The 25,826-nt window shown below is 40.3% G+C and overlaps 1 protein-coding gene across 1 annotated transcript in view; it reads right to left on the bottom strand.

Moving 5' to 3' along the window:
* The window catches only part of LOC109917057 (contactin-associated protein-like 5), a 651,846-nt gene that overhangs the window by 252,382 nt on the left and 373,638 nt on the right, over positions 1-25,826 (bottom strand). Inside the window, exons 14-17 of the mRNA XM_048599256.1 lie at positions 23,885-24,041; positions 13,154-13,281; positions 7,430-7,600; positions 2,056-2,274 (exon numbers count right to left, since the gene is read on the bottom strand). Coding sequence (XP_048455213.1) covers positions 2,056-2,274; positions 7,430-7,600; positions 13,154-13,281; positions 23,885-24,041 — 675 coding nt within the window. The remainder of the gene's footprint in view (positions 1-2,055; positions 2,275-7,429; positions 7,601-13,153; positions 13,282-23,884; positions 24,042-25,826) is intronic.

The raw sequence follows: 25,826 nt of genomic DNA, 5'->3' as shown, positions 1-25,826 counted from the left end.
AGTGGTTTCCAAATCACAAGCAAGATAGATTGGGGAGGTGATGGCCTAGTGGTATTATCATTGGACTGTTAATCTAGACACCCGGGAAAATGCTCTGGGGAAGAGTGTTCAAATCCCGCCATGGCAAATGATGGAATTTGAGTTCAATAAATATCTGGAATTAAGAATCTAATGATGACAATGAATCAGGAAAACTTAGCTGGTTCACTAATGTTCTTTAGGGAAGGAAACTGCCATCCTTACCTGGTCTGGCCTACATATGACTCAAGACCCACAACAATGTGGTTGACTCTTAATTGCCATTTAGGCAATAAATGCCGCCCAGCCAGCAATGCCCTCATCCATGAATGAATAAAAAATAAACAGATAAAGTAGATAGGGAGAAGCTGCTCTTGCTCATAAAAAAAAAGAGAACGAGAGGGCATAGATTTAAAGTAATACATAAATGAAGCAAGAGTGATGTAATTATTTTTTTCACACAGCAAGCAGTTATGGTATGGAATGCACTTATTTCCATGACTAACCACTGTATTAACCAATGGGAAAAATTAAAAATATGATCTATTAAGCCAGACATCATTCTGAAATATGACCGGTCCAATATTACCATCAGTTGAAATCATGACATTTAAGAGACACACTGTGTCACTATATGTTTAAAAGACATGCTAATACATCAGACTGCACAGAGCACATAACCCGAGAACACAAAAATCTCATACCCCTCCTTACCTCACATCATTTGAAGTATGACACACTACTGGAAATATGCTGCTTTATTTAAATTAATACATTAATATTAGTCCAGACACCGATATGCCTGAAGGACATAATATTTGCATGTAATAGTAATGACTGTCTATTAGATTCTTTAATACCACAATATCCATGTCCAGATTCTTATGTTATGGGAGACAACAAAATCATTCCTGCAGCAGGTGAAACATCCTGCTGGAGACAAATGCACACCAACAAGGGAAAGAATTAATTGTTGGCTTAGGTTCAGGCATTCTGCCAATGCTTAATAACTGAAAGAGTTTCATGTGCTCACAGTTTCTGTTACTGATTCCTTGAAGAGTTAATATGATTGACACTGGAAAGATTCTTTTTTTTAAAAAATCCTATCATCATTATATGCTTCATTGTTTCTGAAGTATAGGTCTACAGTGTTATAGAATGGAGGGTATCAGGGGTCTTGGGTGAGGTGGATAGACAGCCAGAGCTTGGCATGGAGATTTATGAGGGACCATGAATTATAAGTCCTTAAAAGCTGACCTGACTCCATGAAAACTGCAGAGGACTAGACAATGCTTATCCCACAGTGGAACAAGACAAGTTGGGTGTACTGACTGTGGGTTTGTGCTGTGAAGCAGGCTGCATACTTCAACTGTGCACTGGTGGAAGTCAGAAAGTCCAGGAATGAATTCAGGAATTCTGGAATCAGATGCTGTTTGGCATTTTCTCATCTCTATGAAACTCCATGAAAATGCAACCCTTAGTAATCACAGGAACTACTGGGAAACCATAAAGACTCTTTGTAATTGTAGATTCAAACAAAATGTCAACATTTTTATGCTTTATAGCTGAACAGTACAGATGATGTTCATTATTTTTTGCTGGCACCTCCTGTTCACATGGGTCATCATTCCCAGTTATTGCACTTGTCATCCATAAATTACTCAAAATTCTACCATTATCAAATTTTAATCTATACATTAATCATTCTCAGAGTGTGATATATTTAATGTGGGAATACACTCAGACTACTACATGATGGCAACAAGTATTAAAATCAATAATGTTAGCTTTTTATGTAAATTGGAAGTGGTCATTTTAAATCAGATACACACAAGCCTGTTTCTTGGTTATCTCATTACTACAATGAACTTGCCTTCAGCTCACTGAGCTATATGTGTTCACCTTTTACACTGTACATACTTACACCACCTAAATAATGCAAAGGAAAAATATGGCTCTCTGAATTGAATGGACCTTGCCATCAATGTGTCACTGTCACAAAGAATGAGAGGCCAGTAACAAACAATGTACTCCTACCTACAAACAGCTGACTACTGAGCTGCAACTGGATGTGTCCATCAGAAGGGGCCTCTTGAGCTTTCCTTGGTAGGTGATCTACTTGAAGGGAAGCCTCTCTGATATTTCGTTCTGCTTCAACATAATGCCACTGATTGTCGTTCAAATGCGTAGGTGATTTCACAGTCACCTCAAATGGCCCATTACCCACATCAAATGAAAGAACCACTTCAGTTGGAGCTGAAAAACAAGAATCACAAGGATACAAACAAAGGTAACTATCTTTGACCTGAATGAAAGGTTCCCGCACTAGACAGAATGAGTTGTTTATGTTCCTTTCCTGACAAAATGCAATTAGTCCCCGGTGTATTAACAATGACCCATCCTTGGAAAATAGCACAAGGGATGGATTTATTATTCATGTCTAATTTGGGTCACATCACAAATCACAAATAGAGCCTGAGTGGAATAAATTATGAATGGAGAGATCATTTTAATTTAATTTCTCCTAGCAGTTTGTATCTTTTAAAGAGACAAACATTTTTGTCTATAAAAAATACTTGCATTGTATCAGCCAGAAGAGACAGAGCAAACTCCCCTCTCTGTTCAACCTCATAGATTAGTCACAAAAAAAGTTTTAAGTTCTTTTTGCACAAGGCTATGCCTCCATCTAATTAGAAAAAAATGTAGCTTATTATTTTTGCTGTGAGCAGTATGGAGGCAATCAACAAGGTTTTCTTGAGTCAAAGATCCAATTTATTAACAACTAAACCCAAGGAAGGTAATGAAAAATGCAACATTAAGCATACGGCTTTCATATACTCGGGCGCTTATGCACACATACAAGATAAAAGGATAAAGGATATATCCTTTAGGGTTAGAGATAGTAGGAACTGCAGATGCTGGAGAATCTGAGACAACAAGGTGCAGGGCTGGATGAACACAGCAGGCCAAGCAGCATCATAGGAGCAGAGAGGCTGACGTTTCGGGCCTAGACCCTTCATCAGAAAAGGGGGAGGGGAAGGGGGTTTTGAAATAAATAGGGAGAGAGTGGGAGGCGGATAGAAGAGGGATAGAGGAGAGGATAGGTGGAGAGGAAACAAACAGGTCGAAGAGGCGGGGATGGGGCCAGGAAAGGTGAGTGTAGGTAGGGAGTTAGGAAGGGGATAGGTCAGTCCAGGGAGGACGGACAGGTCAAGGGGGCGGGATGAGGTTGGTTGGTAGGAGATGGAGGTGCGGCTTGAGGTGGGAGGAGGGGATAGGTGGGAAGAAGAACAGGTTAGGGAGGCAGGGACGAGTTGGACTGGTTTTGGGATGCGGTGGGGGGAGGGGAGATTTTGAAACTTGTGAAATCCACATTGATACCATTGGGCTGCAGGGTTCCCAAGCGGAATATGAGTTGCTGTTCCTGCAACCTTCGGGTGGCATCGTTGTGGCACTGCAGGAGGCCCAGGATGGACATGTCGTCTGAGGAATGGGAGGGGGAGTTGAAATGGTTCGCGACTGGGAGGTGCAGTTGTTTGTTGCGAACCGAGCGTAGGTGTTCTGCAAAGCCTCTCTGCTCCTATGATGCTGCTTGGCCTGCTGTGTTCATCCAGCCCTGCACCTTGTTATCCTTTAGGGTTCTTTGTTTGTCTTAGAGGTGTAAGCTTTTAACCTGAGGCCACTGTAGTTTGGCAGGACCGAACATCAGAGAGAGAGGTGGGGTGGGGGTGGGGTTGGGGGGTGATGGATGATGGGAGCGGAAGCAAGAGAGAGGAAGAGTAATTGTAGTTCATGTCAGTGCAAGTTCTTGGATGTTACTCTATATTCCTGGACATATCTCCACAGTAGCAAAAACTAAAGGCCTATAATCATGGCTTCTCATGTGTTGGGGGTCTCAAAGCTGGTTGTTGGCCTACAAGGGAGACAATCCATTTCTGAAAAAAGTTTTGATGTTCCAACGCCAGAGTTCCCTGTGATCCTTAGAAATTGATGGTGGTGGTAATGGTGGTGGTGGTGGTGGGGTTGAGAGGGGGTGCAGGGGTCAATCTCCCTCTTTGTGGAACAAATTTCGGAGTTCGGTCCCCCAGCAATATTTGTTCTCAGGGCAGAGACAATTGATGTTCTCATGATGACATGTACATTCCAAGCGATTCATTTTAATTCCCTTTTAAGCAGTTATATAACCTCTACAGGGTGTGGATCAATTTAAAATGCCCCACCTTGTTTTTCTCACAACTTCAAAGTCCAAGTCTTTGAAGTTAGCCAATGAAATTTTGAAGATGAATAGCCTGTATTTTATCAGTGTGACAAAATTGCAACAAAAGGCGTTGTTACAAAGTTCATTCCTGAAATATGGGCATTACTGGCAAAACTGGTATTTGACCGTGGCTACAACGCACTGAGAGAGTGTTGGTGAGCTGTTTCTTGAATACAACCAAGTGTTCTGAATGGTCATACCAGAGAGCAGTTAAGAATCAAACACTCCATTGTGGGATTGGGCTCATTTCTCGGGCAGACAGGATAAGGATGTAATTCCCTGATGAGTATCAGCAGACCAGTTTAGTTTTTAGGAGAATCCAACAGCCTTGTTGGCTGAATTTTTCTTTATTTCCAATTTTTTGGCTCATCAAAGCTCACATTTTCCATTGCTGTGATGGGATTTTAACACACGTTCTTTCAGTTATTTAGTCCAATACATTATTGCATATAATATAAACAATATATTGGCCCAGATTTCCAATGGTTGGATACTCATTTCTGCAGCAAAGATGGCAGCTGTGCCTCAGGACCCTGTGAATCATCAATGTACCAAATTCCGAGGAAATTGACCCGGAAATTGAAGATTCCACTGGGCAATTCCCTTGTGCTTGCAACCCTCTGAAAGGATCTGTTTAAATCAGAGAATTTGGAGAGTTCTACCGTCACTAAGTAACATGACTCCCACCACCACAAGGACGGCTCACACCCACCACCAGAGCTGACAGCCCCTTCCACCCTATCCTGGGATCGAACATGGACACTCTACTCCTTCAGGACTTAACAGCTAACCTCAACTCCAGCATTATATGTGACTGTCTCCTGACCATACCCTCTAACCCCTGCCAATGGACTCAATACCCACGCCCCCCCCTCCCATGGCTGGACACACCAATACCACCTCCCACCACCTCCTACCCCCCATGACCCTAGGACCCCACACACCTCTCTACAACTGGAATCTGACACCCTGCTGGAGCCAAAGAGCTCCCCCACAACCCGACAGACCCTACCCACCTCCACCCTACCCTCAACCCTCCCTTCACCCCCATCCCACCGTGGGACACATCAACCTCCCATTTCCTCAGGAGCAGACACCCACCCAATCTCCGACACAGCACTGCCACCCAGCCACCATTGGACCTGATGTTGCTTGCCCACCCAATCTTACCCTAAAAACTCCATTATTTGCATAACCTCCTTCCCACTTCATGCCCTGGGGCCCCTACTGACCTGCTGCACTGACACCATACCTTCTACCTGTCTGGCACCTCACACACCTGGCATCCTACCTGCCTGGGCCCATTAACACCTGGCTTTCTATTTAGCTGGCACTCTGCACTCCTGGCACCCTAACTTTGTTCTTTTCATTACATACTTATCCATCCATAGGAGCAGTTAAAGTGGCTGTCTATGATGCCAGACATTAAAATCACAGAACCCAGTAGCTGACTACTGTGAGAAACTGCTTGTAGTTTCTCTCCCACTTATCCGCCCCCCCCACTTCACTGACCCAATCCCCACTACTGCCTTCCTGTACTCACCTTTCACCATCCCACCTACCTTCCCCAGCCCCACCCCTCCTCTATATTTATTTCTGAGCTCCCTTCCCACTCCCCCAATCCTGAAGAAGGATCCCGACCCGAAATGTCAACTTTCCTGCTCCTCTGATGCTGCCTGGCCTGTTGTGCTCCTCCAGCTCCACACTGTGTTATCTCTGACTCTAGCATCGGCAGTTCTTACTATCTCTTGTAGTTATCCTTCCCTTGCCTATGCTCCCCATAAGGGACCGCTCAGATTTAAAGTATGCTCCAAAATTTTGAAGGAACCTTGATTAGAATCTCCTGACAGAAATGCAGAGCTCTTTCTGAATGTAAGAAAAGGAGAGGAGAGGCAATTTGAGTATGATTACCAGCCCTCAGAAAACCCAGCTCGAATTTGCGTTGATGAGAAGCGTGCATTGAATTCTTCTTCTCCACTTTAAAAGGGATAATTGAGAAAATATATTTTAATCCCCCTGTTCACATATGTTACAATGTGGAGGTCCAGTCTTAGACTTGCGTGGACAAGGTCAGAAATCATATTACACCAGGTTATAGCCCAACAGGTTTATTTGAAAACACAAGCTTGTGTTTTAAATAAGCCTATTGGACTATAACCTGGTGTCGTGTGATTTCTGACCTTGTCCACATATGTTAGGACACCCCTTCGTGGACAGGCGAGACTTGAACCTAGATCTGCTGGCTGAAAGATAAGGACATTGCCCCAGCACCACCAGAGCAGTCTTTAAAAATCTTAGCATGCTCTTTGTTTGATTAAACTGGGGTTAACTGCATTTCATGCCTTTAGAACAGGCTTATGAACAGTGTTAAGGGGCTGAATTGGACTTATGGATTTAATTAACAACTTTTAATTGGGCTCAGCATGAGTTTAGTCAGAATACATCACACTGAATCACTGCCTAACTTGCACAGGCTTCACACAATAGCAGCTTTGGGGGACATGGGTTTAAATCTCACCCGTAAACAGAATTTTGAAACTGCAGTTATTAAATCTGCAATGTAAAGATAGTCTCAGGCCATGAAGCTAGTGTCATTTGTCATACAAACCCATCTGGTCTTTAGGGAAGGAAACCTGTAGTCCTTAGCTGATCTGGCCTACTTATGACTTCAGACTCACAACGATGTTGTCAACTCTTAACTGCCCTCTGAAATGGTCAAATGAACCACTCAATTCAAGGGAAATTAGGGACAGCAACAAATGTTGGTCTCATCAATAATGCCTACTTACCATGAAAAAATAAAATGGAAAATAGCCTCTTGGAGGAAGTGTGAGATGGCTGTTGAGTGCCTTTGATTCACACCCCATGATGTGAAAACATTTCCGGGAGAGTAAGAGAGAGATTTGATTTAAAAAAAAACATCAAGCTCAATTTGAAACCTTTATTCATCCTGTTAACTATTTTGGTATGGGTTCCTGTCAGCAACTACAAGACTGAATATCTTATATATGGTTTCTGATACTGTGAAACTATTCCAAGGGCAATATTTATTCTGGTCCATTTTGCCTTACTTCTGTATGAAGGCAGTTTTAACAAGGCAAAAGACTGTATTTTTCTATATTCAACATCCAACATAATTTCCTCCTTACTTACAGTTCAGCTCAATTCTTATGAAGTCCTTAATTCCAAGATTTTCCAGGAATACACCCGAGGAAGCAGTCGTTTTGAAGAAAAATGAAATATCCGCACTGAGCTCACCATGGAACGTGGGGAAATGGAGATATGAAGACTCAGTGTTGAACGATGCTGCATTCCAGTAATTTCCTGGATAAGTAAAAACGAAGTTCAAATATGGTTCTTTTTAAATATTGAACTATAACTTGGCAGCTACTTTAATTGTTTGTTTGTTCTAGTTTTCTTCTTTCCTGAAAGAACCTTTCACATTTTTAGGATGTCCCAAAGCATTTTACAGCCAACGAAGTTCTTGTTTTTTTTTTCAAGTGTGTTCACTGTTTTAATATAAGAAACTATCGTAAAGGATGTAATGGGGATAGTGTGAGAAGTGAAGTTCAGATAGTAGAGCAGCCAGATCTTACTGCATGGCAAAGCAATTGTGAAAAGTCAATGGCCTGTTCTTGCCTCTGTTCTTACATTTTTATGAAACACAGCAACCAATTTATACACACTGCTTCTGTTGCCCTTGATTAGAAGCAAAGCCTTATAACAGGCATTATCTTATACTGCATCACCAACATTATCGGAATTTTTAAAGATAGGCCAAGCTATAAGGTGGGACATGAAGTCTCTTGTCAGCTTTTCTTATCATTTTATTGAGCCTGATCCAGATGCAAGTTCACCTGCACTGCATCTTTTTTTTTCCTGCTCAGAAGGATATAGTACCAACTCTCATAGAGTCATTGTCATACAACACAGAAACAGACCCTTCAGTCTAACCAGTCCATGCAAACTATGTTCCCAAACTATTCTAGTCACACCTGCCTGGATTTCGCCCACATCCCTCTAAAACTTTCCTATTCATGTACTTACGCAAATATCTTTTAAATGTTGTAACTCTACCTGCATCCACCACTTTCACTGGCAGTTCATTCCACTCACGAACCACTCTGTGTAAAAAAGTTGCCCCTTGTCTTTTTATAATTCTGTTCTACAACACTACCCAAGGCCCTACTTTGAAATGTATAAGTCCTGCCCTTATTTGTTTTACCAAAATGCAATACCTTGTGTTTATCCAAATTAAACTCCATCTGCCACTCTTCAACCCATTGACTCAAATGATCATGATCTCTTTGTAATCTTAGATAACCTTCTTCACCAATTTTGGTGTCATCCGCAAATTTACTAACCATACCTTCTATATTTGCATTCAAATTATTCATATAAATGACAAACAAAAGTGAACCCAGCACTGATTTCTATGGAACACTGCTGGTCACAGGTCTCCAGTCCAAAAAAGAACCTTCCAACATCATTCCCTGTCTCCTGCTATTAAGATAATTCTATATCCAATTGGCAAGCTCACCTTAAATCACACTTGATCAAACTTTGCTAATTAGTCTACCATGTGGAGCCTTGTCAAAGGTTTTACTAAAATCCAATTAAACACAGTCTACCGCTCTGTCCTCATCAATCTTTTTGTTTACTTCCTCAAAAAACTCAATCAAGTTTGTGAGACATGATTTTCCTCTCAAAAAGCTACGCTGACTTTCTCCTTACCATTTCAATCACTCATCATATATAGGGGATTCTGCTATAACGCGAGAGTTGTGTTCCAGCACAACATTGTGTTAGAGAAAATCACGCTTTATAAATAATGGGGCCTATGGGAAAAGGAGGGTTAGGGGTACAAAGGGCACTTTGTATCTCTAATATTTTCCAAAATTCTTCCTCACCTGTTAGCTTCATTTTTATAGCTGTAGTTATAATGACAGTTTATCAGACAGGTGATGCTGCAAAGAGGCAATACATTTACGAATCTGACCTGGTATTTGCAATGAAGTGACAGCTGGGCTTTAAATAGAGCTCTGCCACTGGAAGTCCCAGCAATGGTCAGTACTGCTTGATAGTGCGAGCATAATCCAAAAGAGGTGAGCAGTGCAAAATTGTGAGATAGAGCTCATAGCCAGCAACCCTCCATGAAACTCCCTTGAAATTGACACATCAGCAATTTTTAGTAAAATTTCCTCGACCATTTAAATGCTGATCTGACCTGACATTCAATCGGCACAAACTTCTGGGTAGATTTTCAGATAAGTGAAGCAGAGGAATCTGACCTTTCTTTCCTATGTAGCCCATTGACATTGAAGTTAATTGTAGGATTTAAATGTGTTATAAACCTGAGTAACATTGTATTCAGAATAGTGCTGGAAAAGAGCAGGTTGTAACACAGACAACTTTTGCTATATTGATTTCCATGAGCAAGTTCAAAAATTCATTAATATTAAATATATAACAAAATCTAGGCAAATATACTACATGGAAAGGTGCATGTTTTAACAGCACCTATATTATTTTAAACTATGCTTCATTTTTTACTTATCCCGTCAATTTAGCATTGGAGTCCATTCTTTTATTTAAATGAGCTGCATTTTTAAACAGTGTTGATGCATTTAATGTGTTCAGCATAAACTCTTCAAATTAAGATTTCACACATTTTCCAAAAAAGACAGTTGTTCTCTATGTGATATCATATTTCATGTTTATGACATACAAACCATACTCAATAGAATGGTGTTATAGCCAACACGAGTTTGCGTTTTAAAATACTGTTCCCCTATTTGTCAATCATGTTATCGCCAATTTGTGTTGCCGGAACACGCGTTATAGCAGAACCCTCATATTAGCAATGTTTCACCACTGTGGATAGCTTTCTTATTTCACAATGATGTGACTTTTATGCAGGTAACTACTTTGGACCCATAAATCCTCACCTCTTGCTGCTTCAGTCTGGCTCAGCAGGCACACTATGGGAAGGTGCTGCACACATCTGAACAACCATTTACTTACTCTCTCCATGGCTGCAGGAAAGTCTGTGTGATATTCACGGGAAGAGGGTTAAAATCAGAGAGGGAATGGCTAATCTCCATCCAAACCCTCACTAACTTAAAGGAGGAGACTATTGGCTTCATGGGGATAGGCAGATCAGGATACCTTGCTGTTGACAAGGCAACAATTTGCCCACCTATTGCTTGCACCATTTCTCCTCCCTTGATCCCTCAACCTGGCATTGAAGACCGCTGTCACCCATCTGCTGCTGTCTAGCATTTCTGTGCCAATTGACCTGTTATCCACCGCTGTTTTTATTTGTAGGTATTCCTTCACTGGCTTTTGCAATTTGACACTCCAACCAAAACACGCCTTGTGTGCTTTCAGCATCAATTCCACAAAAAAAACAGCATTGATGTTTCCAACCCAGAGAAGTGTGAGGTACGTAATAGGGAATAGGTAACAGGGAAAGACAAATGAGACAAGGTGACACACACACAAAAAAATCACAGGATTCTGTGAAGCATAGACAGCGACGGATGAACATGTCAACGCATCCCTGAAGGAAGCTGGATAGAGACGATTGTCAAGAAGGCATATGTGAGGCTTCAATTCATTGGCCAAAGTCTTGAGTGCAAGAGAAGGAATTTTAAGCTAAAATTGTACAGAACATTAATTAGACCACAGCCAGAGTAATGCCTACATTTCTGGTCACAACATTACTGAAAGGATGTGATTGCACCAGAGGATACAGAGAAAATTTACATGGATGTTGCCAAAAATGAAGGATTTTCGTTAATGAGTAAAGGCTGGGTTGTTTTCCTTTGAACTAAGGAGATGGGATTTAATTTAGGCATATGGAATTCTGAAGAACTTAGTTAAAGTCAATCGGAAGGACCTGTTACCTTTTGCTGATGTCAATCATCATCATCATCATCATTGAATCATAGAATCCCTACAGTGTGAAAACAGGCCATTTGGCCAATTGAGTTCACACTGACCCTTCAAACCGCATTCCACCCAGACCCAATCCCCTACCCTGTCCCTGTAACCCTGCATTTCCCATGGCTAATCCACCTAATGTACACACCCCCTGGACACTATGGACAATTTAGCATGGCCAATCCACCTAGCCTGCACATCTTTGGACTGTAGTGATCCCCTGCAGTGATAATCAAGAGGCATTGATATAAAGGAATCGATTGAAGGATTAAAAGAGGGGTTCAATGGGAAACTTTAAACTCACACAATGATGGTGTCTAGAACTCATTGTTTCATCAGGTAATGGAGGCATCACATTGAAAAAAAAACACTTGACCATGTACTTGAATCTCCATAATTTCCAAAGCTTCAGGCAAAAGTAGAAGATGGTATTAGACAGGAGAGCACTCTTCTCACCAAGCACAGAGAGGAAGGTTGAACGATCTCTTTATGTGCTGTAACATTTGTGTAATTTTGTGCTTACAGTCAATGATGACATGTGAACACTTTGGATTGTTATCCTATTATAGGTACAAAGTGTTGATTACTTTCTTCATGCTTAATTATATCGAGCAAAAAATATTCAGGGTTTGAAAAATAAGGAGTGATATAAGCATCTCAAAAAGAAGCAATAGGTTGTTTTTTAGACAGATAAGCAAGCAGGAAATTAATACAAGGCATTGTTGACTGCTATCAACAGTTGATAACTTTCATGAACCTGTAAAAAAAAACAGAAATTGCTGGAAAAGCTCAGCAGGTCTGGCAGCATTTGCGGAGAGAAATCAGAGTTAATGTTTCAGGTCCAGTGACCTTTCCTAAGAACTGATGGCAGCTAGGAAAAAGTTGGGTTTTATACAGAAGATAGAGGGGGGAGAGAGGGCAAGGAGTAAACAATGGAGATAGAACCGAAAGAGAGAGAAAACCAATTGGACAGACAACGGCTTGATAAAGATCAACCTAGGAGAATGAATAGCTGCAAATAGGGACTACTAGTAGATAACAATGGAATGTGTGTAATAGCAGACCATGTGATAACAAGATCTTGTGTATGAGGTTAGGGGAAAGTGTGGGGAAACGTGCTCAAGCTCTACATTTGTTGAAATCCATATTGAGTCCAGAAGGCTGCAGAATTCCCAAGCAGGAAAGGAGGTGCTATTCTTCCAGCTTGCACTGAGCATTGCTGCAGCACTGCAGCAAGGCTGAGACAGAGATGTTGGCCAGAGAACACAGTGGAGTGTTGATGTGGCAAGCAACTGGAAGCTCAGGGTCTTTGTTGCAGAGAGAATGTAGATGTTCTGTGAAGTGGTAACTCAGTTTGCGGTTCGTTTTCCCAATGTAGAAAAGACAACATTGTGAACAGTGAATACAATAGACTAGATTGAGTGTAGTGCAGGTAAAGCACTGATTCACCTGGAAGGTGTGTTTGGGGCCTTGGATGGTGAGGAAGGAGGAAGTAAATGGGTAGGTGTTACACCTTCTACGGTTGGATGGGGAGATGCCATGGAGTGTGGGGGCATGTGGGAGTGAAGGAGGAGTGGACCAGGGTGTCCCAGAAGGAGTGGTCCTTGTGGATGGCTGGAAGCGGAGGGGAGGAGAATATGAGTCTGATGGCATCATCTCGCTGGAAGTGGCGGAAATTGCAGCTAATGATCCTTTGGTTGTGGATGGTGGTGAGTTGGTAGGTAAGGGCAAGGGGGACCCTATCGCTGTCATGGGAGGGAGGGGGGTGAGGGCCAAAGTGCCAGAGAAGGGTCAAACACAGCTGAGTTCCCTGTCAATTACAGGGCTGGGGAATTCTTGGTTGAAGAAGAACGTGGGCATTTCGGAGGCCCCTTTGTTGAAGTTGGCATCATTAGAACAGAATCTGTCCCTAAAATAAAAGTTGACACTTACTGTCACCATAGCAACGAAGTGGTCCAATCCTAAAGGCAGCTTCTGAATGTGTTCTGTCCGTGTCCCCAATGACAATCTGTGTTACAGGCAAATGATCTTTGTACGAAAGATGTCCTGTGTCATTCGCCCTGCCAACAAGTAGAATAGTACAAATATATCTCAATTAAAGATAGACCAATGTCAATAACTCAAGTTGGGATCATATTTACCCGTGACTATCTGGCTGTAAAAATGGTGGAACAGAAGAGTCACTTATTATCAAAATGATCTGACATTCATTATCATTGCCCTGCATGTGAATTGAAATCCTCCAATTTCCTTAACAAGAGACAAAACAGGACAGTCAGTTCAAAACATAAGAACCTTCCCTTGTGTTTGCTGTGGTCTGCATGTATATAACACAACATAAATTCAGGCAGTGCAAATAGAATGATGAGTGTTAAGATCTGTATTATTATCATAGAGCCCCTTCAGTGTGAAAAAAGGCCCCTTCAGCCCAACAAGTCCACACTGACCCTCAGAGTATCCCACCCAGACCCATCCCCCCGTAACACACCTAATTTACACATCCCAGAATGCTATGGGCAATTGGGTATGCCTAATCCACCTAGCCTACACATCTTTGGGCTGTGGGAGGAAACTGGTACACCTGGAAGAAACCCATGCAGACATGGGGAGAATGTGCAAACTCTACACAGACAGTTGCCCACGGGTAGAATTGAACCTGGGTCCCTGGTGCTGTGAGGCAGCAGTGCTAACCACTGAGCCACTGTGCCACCCCTTGGAATTGTGGATTGGTGCATACAGTTGTACAGTTTAAAATGCATTTTAAAATAAAACAAGTTAGAAAGAAGACTTTTTAGTAACTTTCACAATTAAAACATGTATACTTTTAATTTTTGTTAAATGAGGTACTGAGTAATTATTGTGTAAAGAGATACAAAAGTACAACTTAGACAAAAAGAAATATAAGTTCTGAATGGGTTTAGAGTTGCAAAAGTGCTTATGACGGTTGAGGCATACCGTAGAAATTTGCCAAATGCAATATCTGTTTAGTAATAGCCCAGATTTTATGGTCATTGGTGAAGTAACACAATTGATCACAAAGAAAGTTGCCCATAAACATTGAATGATTACTGTTTACTTATACTCATAAAGTCATACAGCAAGGAAATAGACACTTCAGTCTATCTCGTCCATGCCGATCAGGTATCCTGAATTAAACTAGTTCCATTTGCTTGCATTTCGCCCATATCCGTCCAACCTTTTCGATCCATGTAGTTGTCCAAATTTCTTTTAAATGCTGCAGTTGTACCGGCCTCTACCACTTCCTCCGACAGCTCATCCCACACGCGCACCACTCTCCTTGTGAAGAAGTTGCCCCTCAGTTCCCTTTTAAATCTTTCCCCTCTCACCTCGAACCTATGCCCTCTAGTTTTGGATCCCCTACCCTTGGAAAAAGACCTTGACTATTCACCTTATCCAAACCCCTCACGATTTTATAAACCTCTATAAGGTCACCCCTCAGCCTCTGGAGCTCCAGGGAAAATAGTCCCAGCCTCTCCTTATAACTCAAACCTTTACCTGTAGTTCGAATCTTGTACCAAATCAAGGGGATCACCAGGAATTCAGTAATAGTGATGTCAGCAAGCAAGGTAAGCAATCAATAACACTCAAGTATTCTCAAACCAGCAAGTAAAATGCATTCAAAAACAGAAATTAAAGGAGAAACTCAGCAGGTCAAGCAGCATCTGTGAAGAAAAAGCAGAGTTAACGTTCACTGAGCCCAAAATGTTAACTCTGCTTTCTGTTAACAGATGCTGCCAGGCATACCAAGTTTCTCTAGTTATTTCTGTTTTTGTTTCAGATTTCCAGCATTCTCAGTTCTTTGTTTTATTTAAGTAAAATGCACTGATTAAACTTCACATTAACATATTTTTGTCCAAAGAATAGAATAAGGATTAAGTCATATGCAGGGAATTAAAGTACAAGTTGAAATGGCATTAAAAAACTTTTTAAACAGTGGTTTTAAAAATAAATGGATTTTTTTATCACAATAGAAAAAGTTGATACCTCACAAATATGAAATTAGTTTTTCGGGCTATTCAGGTTGACCAGCAATAATTATGAATCGGACACAGTTGTAGAATCCCAAAGGCGCATCATTCAACACAACATATTTTCAAGGTTTTTAGAGTGAAATTGTAGCAGAGAAGGGCACAATTTTCTTGACTGAAAACAAAACTGCTGGAAATCACTGCGGGTCAGGCAGCATCCATGGAGAGGGAATAAGCTAACATTTCAAGTCTAGATGACTCTTCACCATCTTTGATTTCCAGCATTTTTTATTTTCAGTACAGATTCCAGCATCTGCAGTAATTTGCCTATACTTGGCAAGTTTTTCTTGTTAGTTCAACGATTTCAAATTGATCACAAGCTGGAGTATTTAACAGCACAGCTTATGAGGAGGTTAGAATTCCTGTTAGAAAATTCTAGATTTTGGGGTTTAATTATGCCTATGCAGGTTCCAGGATTTACTCTCAATTTCAAAACAGCACTGAAGTACAAATGATGACATTTTGTTGTTGTCACTATTGTTAAAATCTGACCGATTGGCCTAAATCAATGAAAATGTATCATTTCGTAGAATTTTTTGAACTTCCTGGTAAACTATTTTACAGCCACTTGTTAATTTGCTATTACCCTAGATGGGAGTTATTTGAGTTGCTGTGAACTTTCAGCGCGCAGATCTTCCCCTCAAAGAAAAGTAAATACTGCAGGTACTGAAAATTTGAAAGAAAAAAGGAAATGCAGATGTGACAGAATCTGTAGAGAAAGAAACAGAACTAACATTTTGATATCCCTCTTCTTAAAAACTGAACCAGCTCTGAAGAAAAGCACATCTGACTGAAAACATTAATTCTGTTTCTCTCTCAACAGATGCTGACTTACTGCATTTTTCCAGCACTTTCCCTTTTTATTCATACCTTCTACCTTTTTTGTTAAAAAAACTATATTTTCATACTTTGCAGTTTGTTTTTACATTTAGTTTCAAAGTTGGTTTCAATTACATTGAAATTTAGGGAAGTACCCCAAAATTCTCACCAATTTGTATTAATTTCTGACCTTGGAATTTTGATAACATATTGCATATCATAGAATCACAGAGAACAAACGGAGGTCATTTGTCCATTGTGACCATGGCAGTAATATATTATCCATTGGTTTCACTTTTACCTTGAAATCCTGTCAATTTCTCACTTTTAAGCATGTTCCCAATTTGTTTTTGAGCATTATTGTGGAATCTGCTTTCAAAAACTTAATAGGTGCTGCATGGAAGGTCATAACAACTTGAGATGCTGGGATCTTTCTACTTATCGCACAAGAGGTTAGGGGGAGATTTACTAGACCAGTTCAAAATTAAACACAAATAGAAATTACACCAGGGTTTGGCAGTGTAGTCAGGGAAGGAAATATTGTTTTCACTGGCTGGAGGGTCGATAACTAGAGAACAAGGACTTAAGATAATTGGCAATAAATCCAGTGGGGATTTCTTTTATTTTGCTCTAGTTCCTGTCTGGTCAGGTTGAGTTTTCTCCTGTGCTATTTAATGTACTGTCACCAATTTGACTACCTTTGTTTAAAGGTTAAAATACATCCTGCCAGAAATTGCTTAGAATGTGTCTGCCCATTGAAAAATGAAATTCTGTTTAAAGTGTCACAACAGAAGCGTGGCAGACAGGAAGTGTGATATGTTTTCCCCATAGTATTCCTCTTGCTGAGCCCAAGGGAGCTTCATATAATTCATTTGTGAAGGGTTACTTACGGAATAAGTCAATTTGTGTTTTTGTCGCTGACAGTTGTCAGACTGCTAGTGATATCTTCAGCTGAGTTTCCTTGATTTAAAGGGTTCAGTAATAGCCTTCTGGTGATCTTTGAGTCAGAAGGCTCCAGGTTCAAGTCCCACAAACTCAAAGACAATATCTAAGTGTATGATTGAAGGATTCCATCACAACTAAGCTGATGGCTGAATTTTACTTTCTTCCTCCTCCAACCTCCACCACTGGATATTTTTAATGGAGTAGGTAGAGGGCTTGCAAAATACAAAGATGAGCAAGATGATGTTCTCTCTCATTTCTTTGTTGTACCGTGCGGTCTTCCAAGTGGCATATGTGGCAGCAACTTCCAAAAATGGCATTAGAATAATTGAAACCGCAAGTGTGGAATTTTCTAGCAGCTGCACAATCTGTCCCTGTAACGCAATAGGTGGGCTGGTGCTAACACTGGTAGCCCTCATGCCATTTTTAAACACTCAGTTGATCTTCCTGTTGTGTAAGGGGATGAAGACCCTTCAGCAAACTTATGGTAATTTCACAAAGTAGCAAATCATTGGGTGTAAATATCACAGTGTAGGCAGAGCCAGTACTTTCTGAATGGAGAATGTTGGAAGATACACTAAAATGTCAGAGGAGACTCGATTGGCTGCATGGCCCACTTCTCCTCCTATGTCTGATTGTCTCACGGTCTTAATGTATGATTCTCAGGAAGAGACACGGGCAGCACAGAGACATGAGTGCCCATAGAGCCACAGAGTCATACAGTATGGAAACAGACCTTTAGTCCAACTCGTCCATGCCGACCAGATAACGTAAATTAATCTAGTCCCATTCAGAAGGTAGATAAATTATTAGATTATGTAACTATAAGTCAGAGCCTGGTATATGTTTACCATGTAAAATATTAGTCAGTATACTTACAGAAGTATAATAAATAATTGCTTTGAAGTCTGAGCCTGAAGACAGTTCTTCACTTTGCCTTCTCATCAATCAGTCTGAACACAAGTTCATAGTGTAGCATCAATCATATGACAAAGCTTGATACCCACAAGCAATATACAACCAATCAAAGTATACCTATCAAGCCAACGGACCAAAATACTAAGCTGCCTGTACCATAACAGTTAGCTTGGGAATTGGCAGTTTTCTTAAAATACAAATACTTAAAAGGGAGGAGAGAGACAACAGACTTAGGGGAGCACCCTGCATGTTACCCTCTTCCTGCTGTCTCCACCCACTCCAAACCCCCCGCTCCTTTGACTCTCCCAATCCCTCCACTCCCATCAAAAGTAAGGGAGACAGTTGGCTCCAGGAAATATGGAAATTCTTCCTCTCCCTGTCTGCAGCGTTGGCAGCTCCCTCTGCTCAGGTTTGCTGGGAATGCTGGAGCTGTGGGTCAATTTGATTGTCCAGTCACTCTCCAGGGCAGGACTTCCTAGCAACGAGGAGTAGAAGTGCGACTCCTCGCATTGTCAACTCACTGACAGCGCATTACGGCTCTGGGGTGGGCTTCTTTCAGGTGCAATAGCAGCTGACCAACACTTGCAACAGCAGGAGTGAGCAATTCAACTGCCTGATATCCAGCCCCAAGTTTTGTAAGTGCTGTCTTTCATATTAAATGTTGCACAAAGACCCAGTCCAACCTTTTAGGTAAATTAAAATGTTCCATTGCATGTTTTCAAAGGAAAGAAGCAGAATTCACTCCAGTGTTGCAACCAAAAAGTATACTCCAAAAATATCACTTAAAACCACGTTCAGAGAATCAGCACAGTGCTGTTGTGGATACAATGCTATCTGCAAATTGTGTACATTCCAACAGTGATTACACTCCAAAACAATGACATTAGTTATCAAGTGCTTTGGTATATCCTGAGGGATTGAAAGGTGCTATGTAAATGCAAGGTTTCTTTACATTAGTGTGTATTTTGTTTGATTAAAAGGAGCACATGAGTATGTTATTGTATTATATAATTAGATGGATATGCTGGAGATATTGTTTATAAATTAAGAAAAATGAACTAAATGATTTATGGTGCAAAAATGTAAAGACACACACTAATTAGGAGCAGGAGTAGGCTATATGGCCTATTGCGTCTACTCCATCATTCAATAAGATTACAGCTGATCTGACTGTAGATTCACTTTCCTGCCCACCTTCAATAATCCTGGATACAACTGTTGATTAAAAATACATCCAAGCACAGTCTCAAATATATTCAATGACCCAGTCCGCACTGTTCTCTGGGGAAGAGAATTCTAAATACTATCAAACATCTGAGAGGGGAAAAAAAAACTCTTCATTTCACTCTTAAATGGGAGATCCCAATCAGTGGAGTAAACCCTTTCTAAGCTACATTCTAGGGAATGCAGTTCAGTAAGGGGTATTGACATTGTTTGTTACAGCAAAAAGCCTGGACCCAGATGGTTGTGTTGCCTGGTGCCAGCTCTGGAACATCTGCTCAGAGCTGAAGAGAAATTTTCAGTGGGAAGGGGATGATCTACTGATCATGGTCCATGAAGATATCAATTAGATAAACAGACCAAAGACAGAGATTCTGTGCAGTTAGTATGTGACAATAGATGCCAAATTAAGACACAGAGTCTCAAAAATTGTGATCTCTGCTCTATTACTTAAACCACATGTAAACTGGAATAGGACAAATCAATTGAAAGGGATGAATGCAGAGTATAGATTGGTATAGGAAAGAAAATCTGTAATTGCTGAAGAAATTCAGCAGGTCTGGTCGCATCTGCAGAGAGAAAGCAGAGTTAATGTTTCAGATCCAATGGTTTAAAAAGCATCTGGATGGGAATATGAATAGGAAGGGCTTAGAGGGATATGGGCCAAATACTGACAAATGGGACTAGATTACTTTAGGATATCTGGTCAGCATGGATGAGTTGGGCTGAAGGGTCTGTTTCCATGCTGCACAGCTCTATGGCTTTATGACCCTTCTTCAGAAGATTTGTGGGAGTGCTATACAGGCCTCCTGACAGTCAGCACACAATTGCAGCATGTTGACTTGGCCTGACTATGTTGATTTTCTATCTCTTTAATAATAGATGCTATCATTTTCACTGTGACAGATGTAAGACTTACAAGCCTGCAGTTTCCCGCTTTTGGACATGTTTCTTGAACTACGTTTGTAATTTTCCAATCTTCTGGTAGCAAAAAATAATTAGGAATTGAATTTCAAAACAAAATCGAAAACAAGTTAAAATTAGAAGTTCAAATATTGTAGTGTAATTTTTAATACAATGAATGAATATTTATGAAATATATTACACAATATATTGAAACATATTCATATATACAGATTGGAATTCTGTAGTAGTCACAGCAGAAAAAAAAACAGAAGGAAATTCCTTGGGGTTGGAATGGCAGGATTACTATTAATGCAATGTAGAGCATTCCATATCATGAAAAATATAAAACATTGCTAAATTAATATTAAAAAATCATTATTAACTACTAGAATAATTAAACACAATGCAATCAAGACAGATTTTTGAAGGTCATTTAATATAAAAATGATTTGTCAAATCTCATTCAATAAATGATCATTCAAAATCAGCACTTTCTTGAAATTAGCACTTTGTTTCAGTGGACGTCTAAGCCATTATACATCCAATTTTACTTGACTATGAATCAGAGATAATTTAGTTAAATATTTAGCACATTACATGTCAGCCTATATAAATCAACATTCTAAAATAACTACTTAGTAAATTTCACAAAAATATTAAATGCTAAAACTATCTTGTATAGCATTTAATTGAGTTAAATACTTACTTAATGTTATGTTATTTAGTAAAATATTAATATGGACAATCAACTAATTTAACTTAGGAAAAATGAAAAGCATAACTTTTAATGTTAACTGGAAGGCAAAAATGTTTGGAATGTATTTGATCTTGACAAATAAATTGTTATAATCACAAAAATTTATTAGCACCATGGTTAATAAAAATACTTATTGTTGACCAATCAAAAGTAAACTCTAATGAAAAATAGAACGAAATATTTAGTAATTACTCAGAAACTGCTCCTGCCCAGACAATTGGGGTTTAGGTTCAATACTGACTGTACTGTGAAGATTATGAGCCTCAATCTAGTAATAGAATGATGTTGATCCACAGAGACATCCTTTATTATGGGACAAATATTAATTTTAATCTCCTGCATCAATGAATTACAGGCTGTCAATTTTTCTTTCAGAACAATACCACCAATGTTATGGTTATGCAGTGCACTTCCTCCAGGAACTCCTCAAAACTGCTCACACCGCTTTGCTCGAAACTTATCAGAAACAATGATAGTTAATCATTGGTGGAGTGTATTATAGGGACTACGACTGAGGAGACACCTAGAGACATGACATTGAATGCAACAGTCAACTATTGACATTTTAACATGCCACAGTTCCACATGAGGATATTCATTTCTCTGGAAAATGAAGGTCACGACACATGCAACCACAGCAGTGTAGGAAAGCTTTCACAATTGTGCTCAATTCCCCTCTAGCATGTAAGGGAATTGAGCACTATCTCTGTTTCCTATTTGGCAATTATCAATGCATAGAAGTGAACATTTCACAAAGCCAGGGTTGTTTATGACATTTTGAAATCTTATTTCAATATCTGCAAAGTACTAAGTTCAACTATCAACGTCCCCAAATAAAGAAAAACTCTTCTACCTTCTCAACCCACCCGCTACCTGAAAACTGCTTTTGTGCTTGTTCCCAGAGGTAATGAGTTAGATAGGGTTATATGATATGCATAAAAATCAGTCAGTAAAATAGGCCATCCAGTCTTACTAGTCTCTATCATTTCTAAAAAGAATTTCATAGAACCATAGAGTCATACAGCACAGAAACAGACCCTTCAGTCCAACGAGTCCACGCCGACCCAGTTCCCAAACTAAACTAGTTCCACTTGCCTGCATTTGGCCCACATCCCTCTAAATATTCTCCTATTCATGTACTTATCCAAATGTCTTTTAAACATTGTAACTGCACCTGCATCCTCCACTTCCTCCGGCAGTTCATTCTACACATGAACCACTCTCTGTGTACAAAAGTTGCTCCTCATGTCCTTTTTAAAACTTTCTCATCTCACCTTAAAAAATATGCAATCGAATTTTGAACCCCCCACCCTAGGGAAAAGACCCTTGCTATTCACCTTATCTATGCCCTCCATGATTGGAATACCATAGTTTATGTTGCACGCTTGCCTCTTCATTCCCTGAAAAGAATGGACAGTTCTGGGGAATTCATGAGGCAAGGACCAAGGACTCTACTGATTTCTTAATCAACTCAGTCAAAATGAGATAAGGAGTTAGCATAACAGTGAGACAAATAGTTACAAATTTAGTAATTTGTCAATGGTTTAACATTGAAACTACAAATGTGATAAGATATGTTATGGTCTTGGATCTATAAATGTGTCTAATATGAACAGAACTCATTAGAAAGAGGGGCAGGAGTAGATCATACAATCCATCAAGTCTGGTGGTAGTTAGTAATGATTAATTCACCACCCAATAAAATCAGCACATTTAAGAATGGCACAAAATTATGAGGACATTTTGGTAGAGAAAAGAGGTATAGTATTGGTTTTGCACTGCTATGCAGACATATGTGTTGTTCCTGGGATAGGCAGTTCTATATGTCACAACTTACTGAGGTTGCATGACACCCTTCATTCACATCCAACAAATAACAGAATTATTTGCATTTCTGTACTTAAGACCGGCAAGTTTTCTATCTAGTCCATTAACCAATGGAAGTATTCTTATTGAAACATATCAGTGTCCGATGGGCTTGACAGGGCAGGACTGAGAATATTTTTTCCCTTGGCTGGGGAATCTAGAACATGATGGCAGAGCCTCAAGACTAGTGGCTGACCATTTAGAACTTAGATGTGGAGAATTGATTTTTTTCTTCAAGGTATTATGAACCTTTGAAATTTTCTACCTCAAATTACTTTCAGTATGCCACCACTGTGTTTAAGGTGAAGACCAACAGAATCTTGGGGTCTCAGGGAATCAAGGGATTTAGAGACTGTACAAGGAAGTGAAGTTGAAGCCATGACCATATTGTGCAGACTTGATGGATTGTATGATCTACTCCTGCCCCTCTTTCTAATGAGCTCTGTTCATATTAGACACATTTATAGATCCAAGGCCATAACATATCTTATCACATTTGTAGTTTCAATGTTAAACCATTGACAAATTACTAAATTTGTAACTATTTGTCTCAGTAGTGATGGTGCCAATGCAATACCAGTTACATGAGCTGTATCTCCCAGTGACCGGCTGATTGAATCAAATATGTCCCTCTGGTTGTTCCGAATAGGCAGAGTTCAAACTGTACTCAACCACCTTGCGCTTGCAAAACCCAAATGAAACATTTACTGTTAACTGTGTTTCCAAGAGATTCCAAAATTATGCAGCACTTGCTGAATTACCCACAGTGGGATAATAGCCAAACTAACAATTAATCTATAATAATCAGTTCACCTTACACTGTGGTTCATTTACATTTAATACCAGTGATATACATTCATTGCCAAGGATCTGTTGTCTGAAAACAAGGGAATATGTTCAAAACTTGTGCCTATTTTAATTACATGAGAGCCAATACTTCTCCATTGGTTTCTTCATGGTGATAATTTGACTAACTATAGTTGACTTGCCAACCAAGCAACATACCTTTCTCCTCTGGAAAGAATTTCTGTAGTTGTTTGAAATTTGAGATTCTTGCATTAGATCTGATGCATGCAAGTTTGGACAACATGTCTGTCCCTCCAGAAATACATTTAAACTGGTATTTGTCATTCCAGAAAAATACAACAGTCCGCAGTGTGTTTCTCAAATTAAAATCTGACTTACCATTCATCATTATCAGCATCACAGTTACAGTCATAGTTTGTATTTAAACAGTCCCCTTCTAATCCACAGGCACATTTTTGAACTCCTGGTGATGAACCACCCCAGTAAACTTGTTTGTCATTGGTTCCTCCAATCCACCATGTGAATGGTACACCATCTGAGTGAAATACAGAAACAGCTTCTATTAGAGTCAACTACTACGAGGTACCAGTCTGGGGTGTGACTTACCTGGTAACAACATTAGCCGGGATCATAACAACAGCATAAACATCAAAGTGTCGTACGTCAATGTTAGTAATGAGTATGGACACAGGAAGTTGCTGATAGGAACAGTTAGCACACAACAACTGGGAAACCGAGCCAGAAGTTTGAAACAAGTACTTATGAGGCTGCTGAAGACAAATGCAAGCAAAGTATACTGTCTCCTCAAATCAGAGCCCCTCCATGCCAGGAGTTCCTGGGATCCAACTACCAAAGAGCCTGCAGATTATTCTCACCAGTCTCCAAAGACCAGGAAAACTATCATAGAGTCAAGTCCGTCAATAATTCACTGTGACAATTGTGTCATTATCTTCATCCTCATTACACTACATAAATATGCAAAAACATTCTTTTTCTAAAATTCATCCATGGAATGGGAGCACACAGTGACTCAGTGGTTAGCTCTGCTGCCTCTCAGCGCCAGTGACCCAGGTTCAATTCCAGCGTTGGGCAACTGTCTGTGTGGAGTTTACATGTTCTCCCCATGTCAGCATGTGTTTCCTCCTGGTGCTCCGGTTTCCTCCCACAGTCCAAAGATGTGTAGGTTAGGTGGATTGGCCAGGCTAAATTGCCATAATGTCCAGGGATGTGCAGGCTCAGTGAATTAGCCATGGAAAATGCAGAGTTTAAGGGATGGTTGGGTCAGGGAGGGATGCTCTTTAGAGGGTTAGTGTGGAGTCAATGGGCCAAATGGCTTGCTTACACACTGTGGAGATTCTATGAATTTCTATCTATGAATGTAGGCATTGCTCGATAAACCAGCATTTATTGCCCATCTTTAATTTTGTTTCTCTTTTACATCCAACCAAGTTTTCTATATTTTCAGAACTCCATTGCCATAAATAATTGCTGCCAATTTGTTACCGATGAATCTAACCTCATAGTTTATCTGCAATACATAATCTCTTATGGCAGCATGTCCCACATGCCTCAACTCCATTAATATAGATGTGGTTGGCAAAACCAAGGCCACAAGGCATCCAGAACTGCCTCAGGATTCAATGCCAGTTAATTAAACCAACCAGATTAGAAGATACTCATGGGGTCCAGACTGAATTCTTAGTCTCTGATGGCAGCAGGCATAGACGCAGCCAAACACAGATTTTCTAACCTTGACCATATACCCAAAGGTGTGGGTAGGGGGAGGATGGGTTACTGGGGCTACCTGCTGGTGAATTGCAATTAATGAACTTAAGGTCAACTGTCCAAAACGGTTCCCTGTCAGCACCAGGGAGCAGTTATGCTGCCCTGAGGCAGCCTTCTGGCGGCAGTGCTGGGGGAATGTGTGGGACATAACAATACAATTTCAGACACCCTACCTGCCTGCCTGAATTCAGCTGGAAATGCAGGGCACCCTGTTGATAGGTTTCTCTACTCCCCTATCCCCATCTTCCAACAATAATGCCCTAGCTGCAAAGGCCTAACAGAAATTCAGTCATAGATGTCCACCGACCACAAAAAGCCTTTCTGCCCATTGAGTTGGTGCTGGTCAAAAAAAGGAACTAACTATTCTAATCCCAGCACTTACTTAACTTTGAATTTAAATTTTGGAGAGACAATGTTTCTGTCCTGGAGAATTCTTTCTCTCTTAACCACTAAAAAAAAGCAGTAAAACTGGGATAACAAGGTGTAGAAGCTGGATGGACACCCTGTTGATAGGTTTCTCTACTCCCCTATCCCC

This window comes from Rhincodon typus, chromosome 7, assembly GCF_021869965.1.
Source record: "Rhincodon typus isolate 14 chromosome 7, sRhiTyp1.1, whole genome shotgun sequence".
Taxonomy (NCBI): domain Eukaryota; kingdom Metazoa; phylum Chordata; class Chondrichthyes; order Orectolobiformes; family Rhincodontidae; genus Rhincodon; species Rhincodon typus.
Note: the sequence above shows the minus strand (reverse complement) of the source record. Positions and strands in the feature narration are given on the sequence as shown.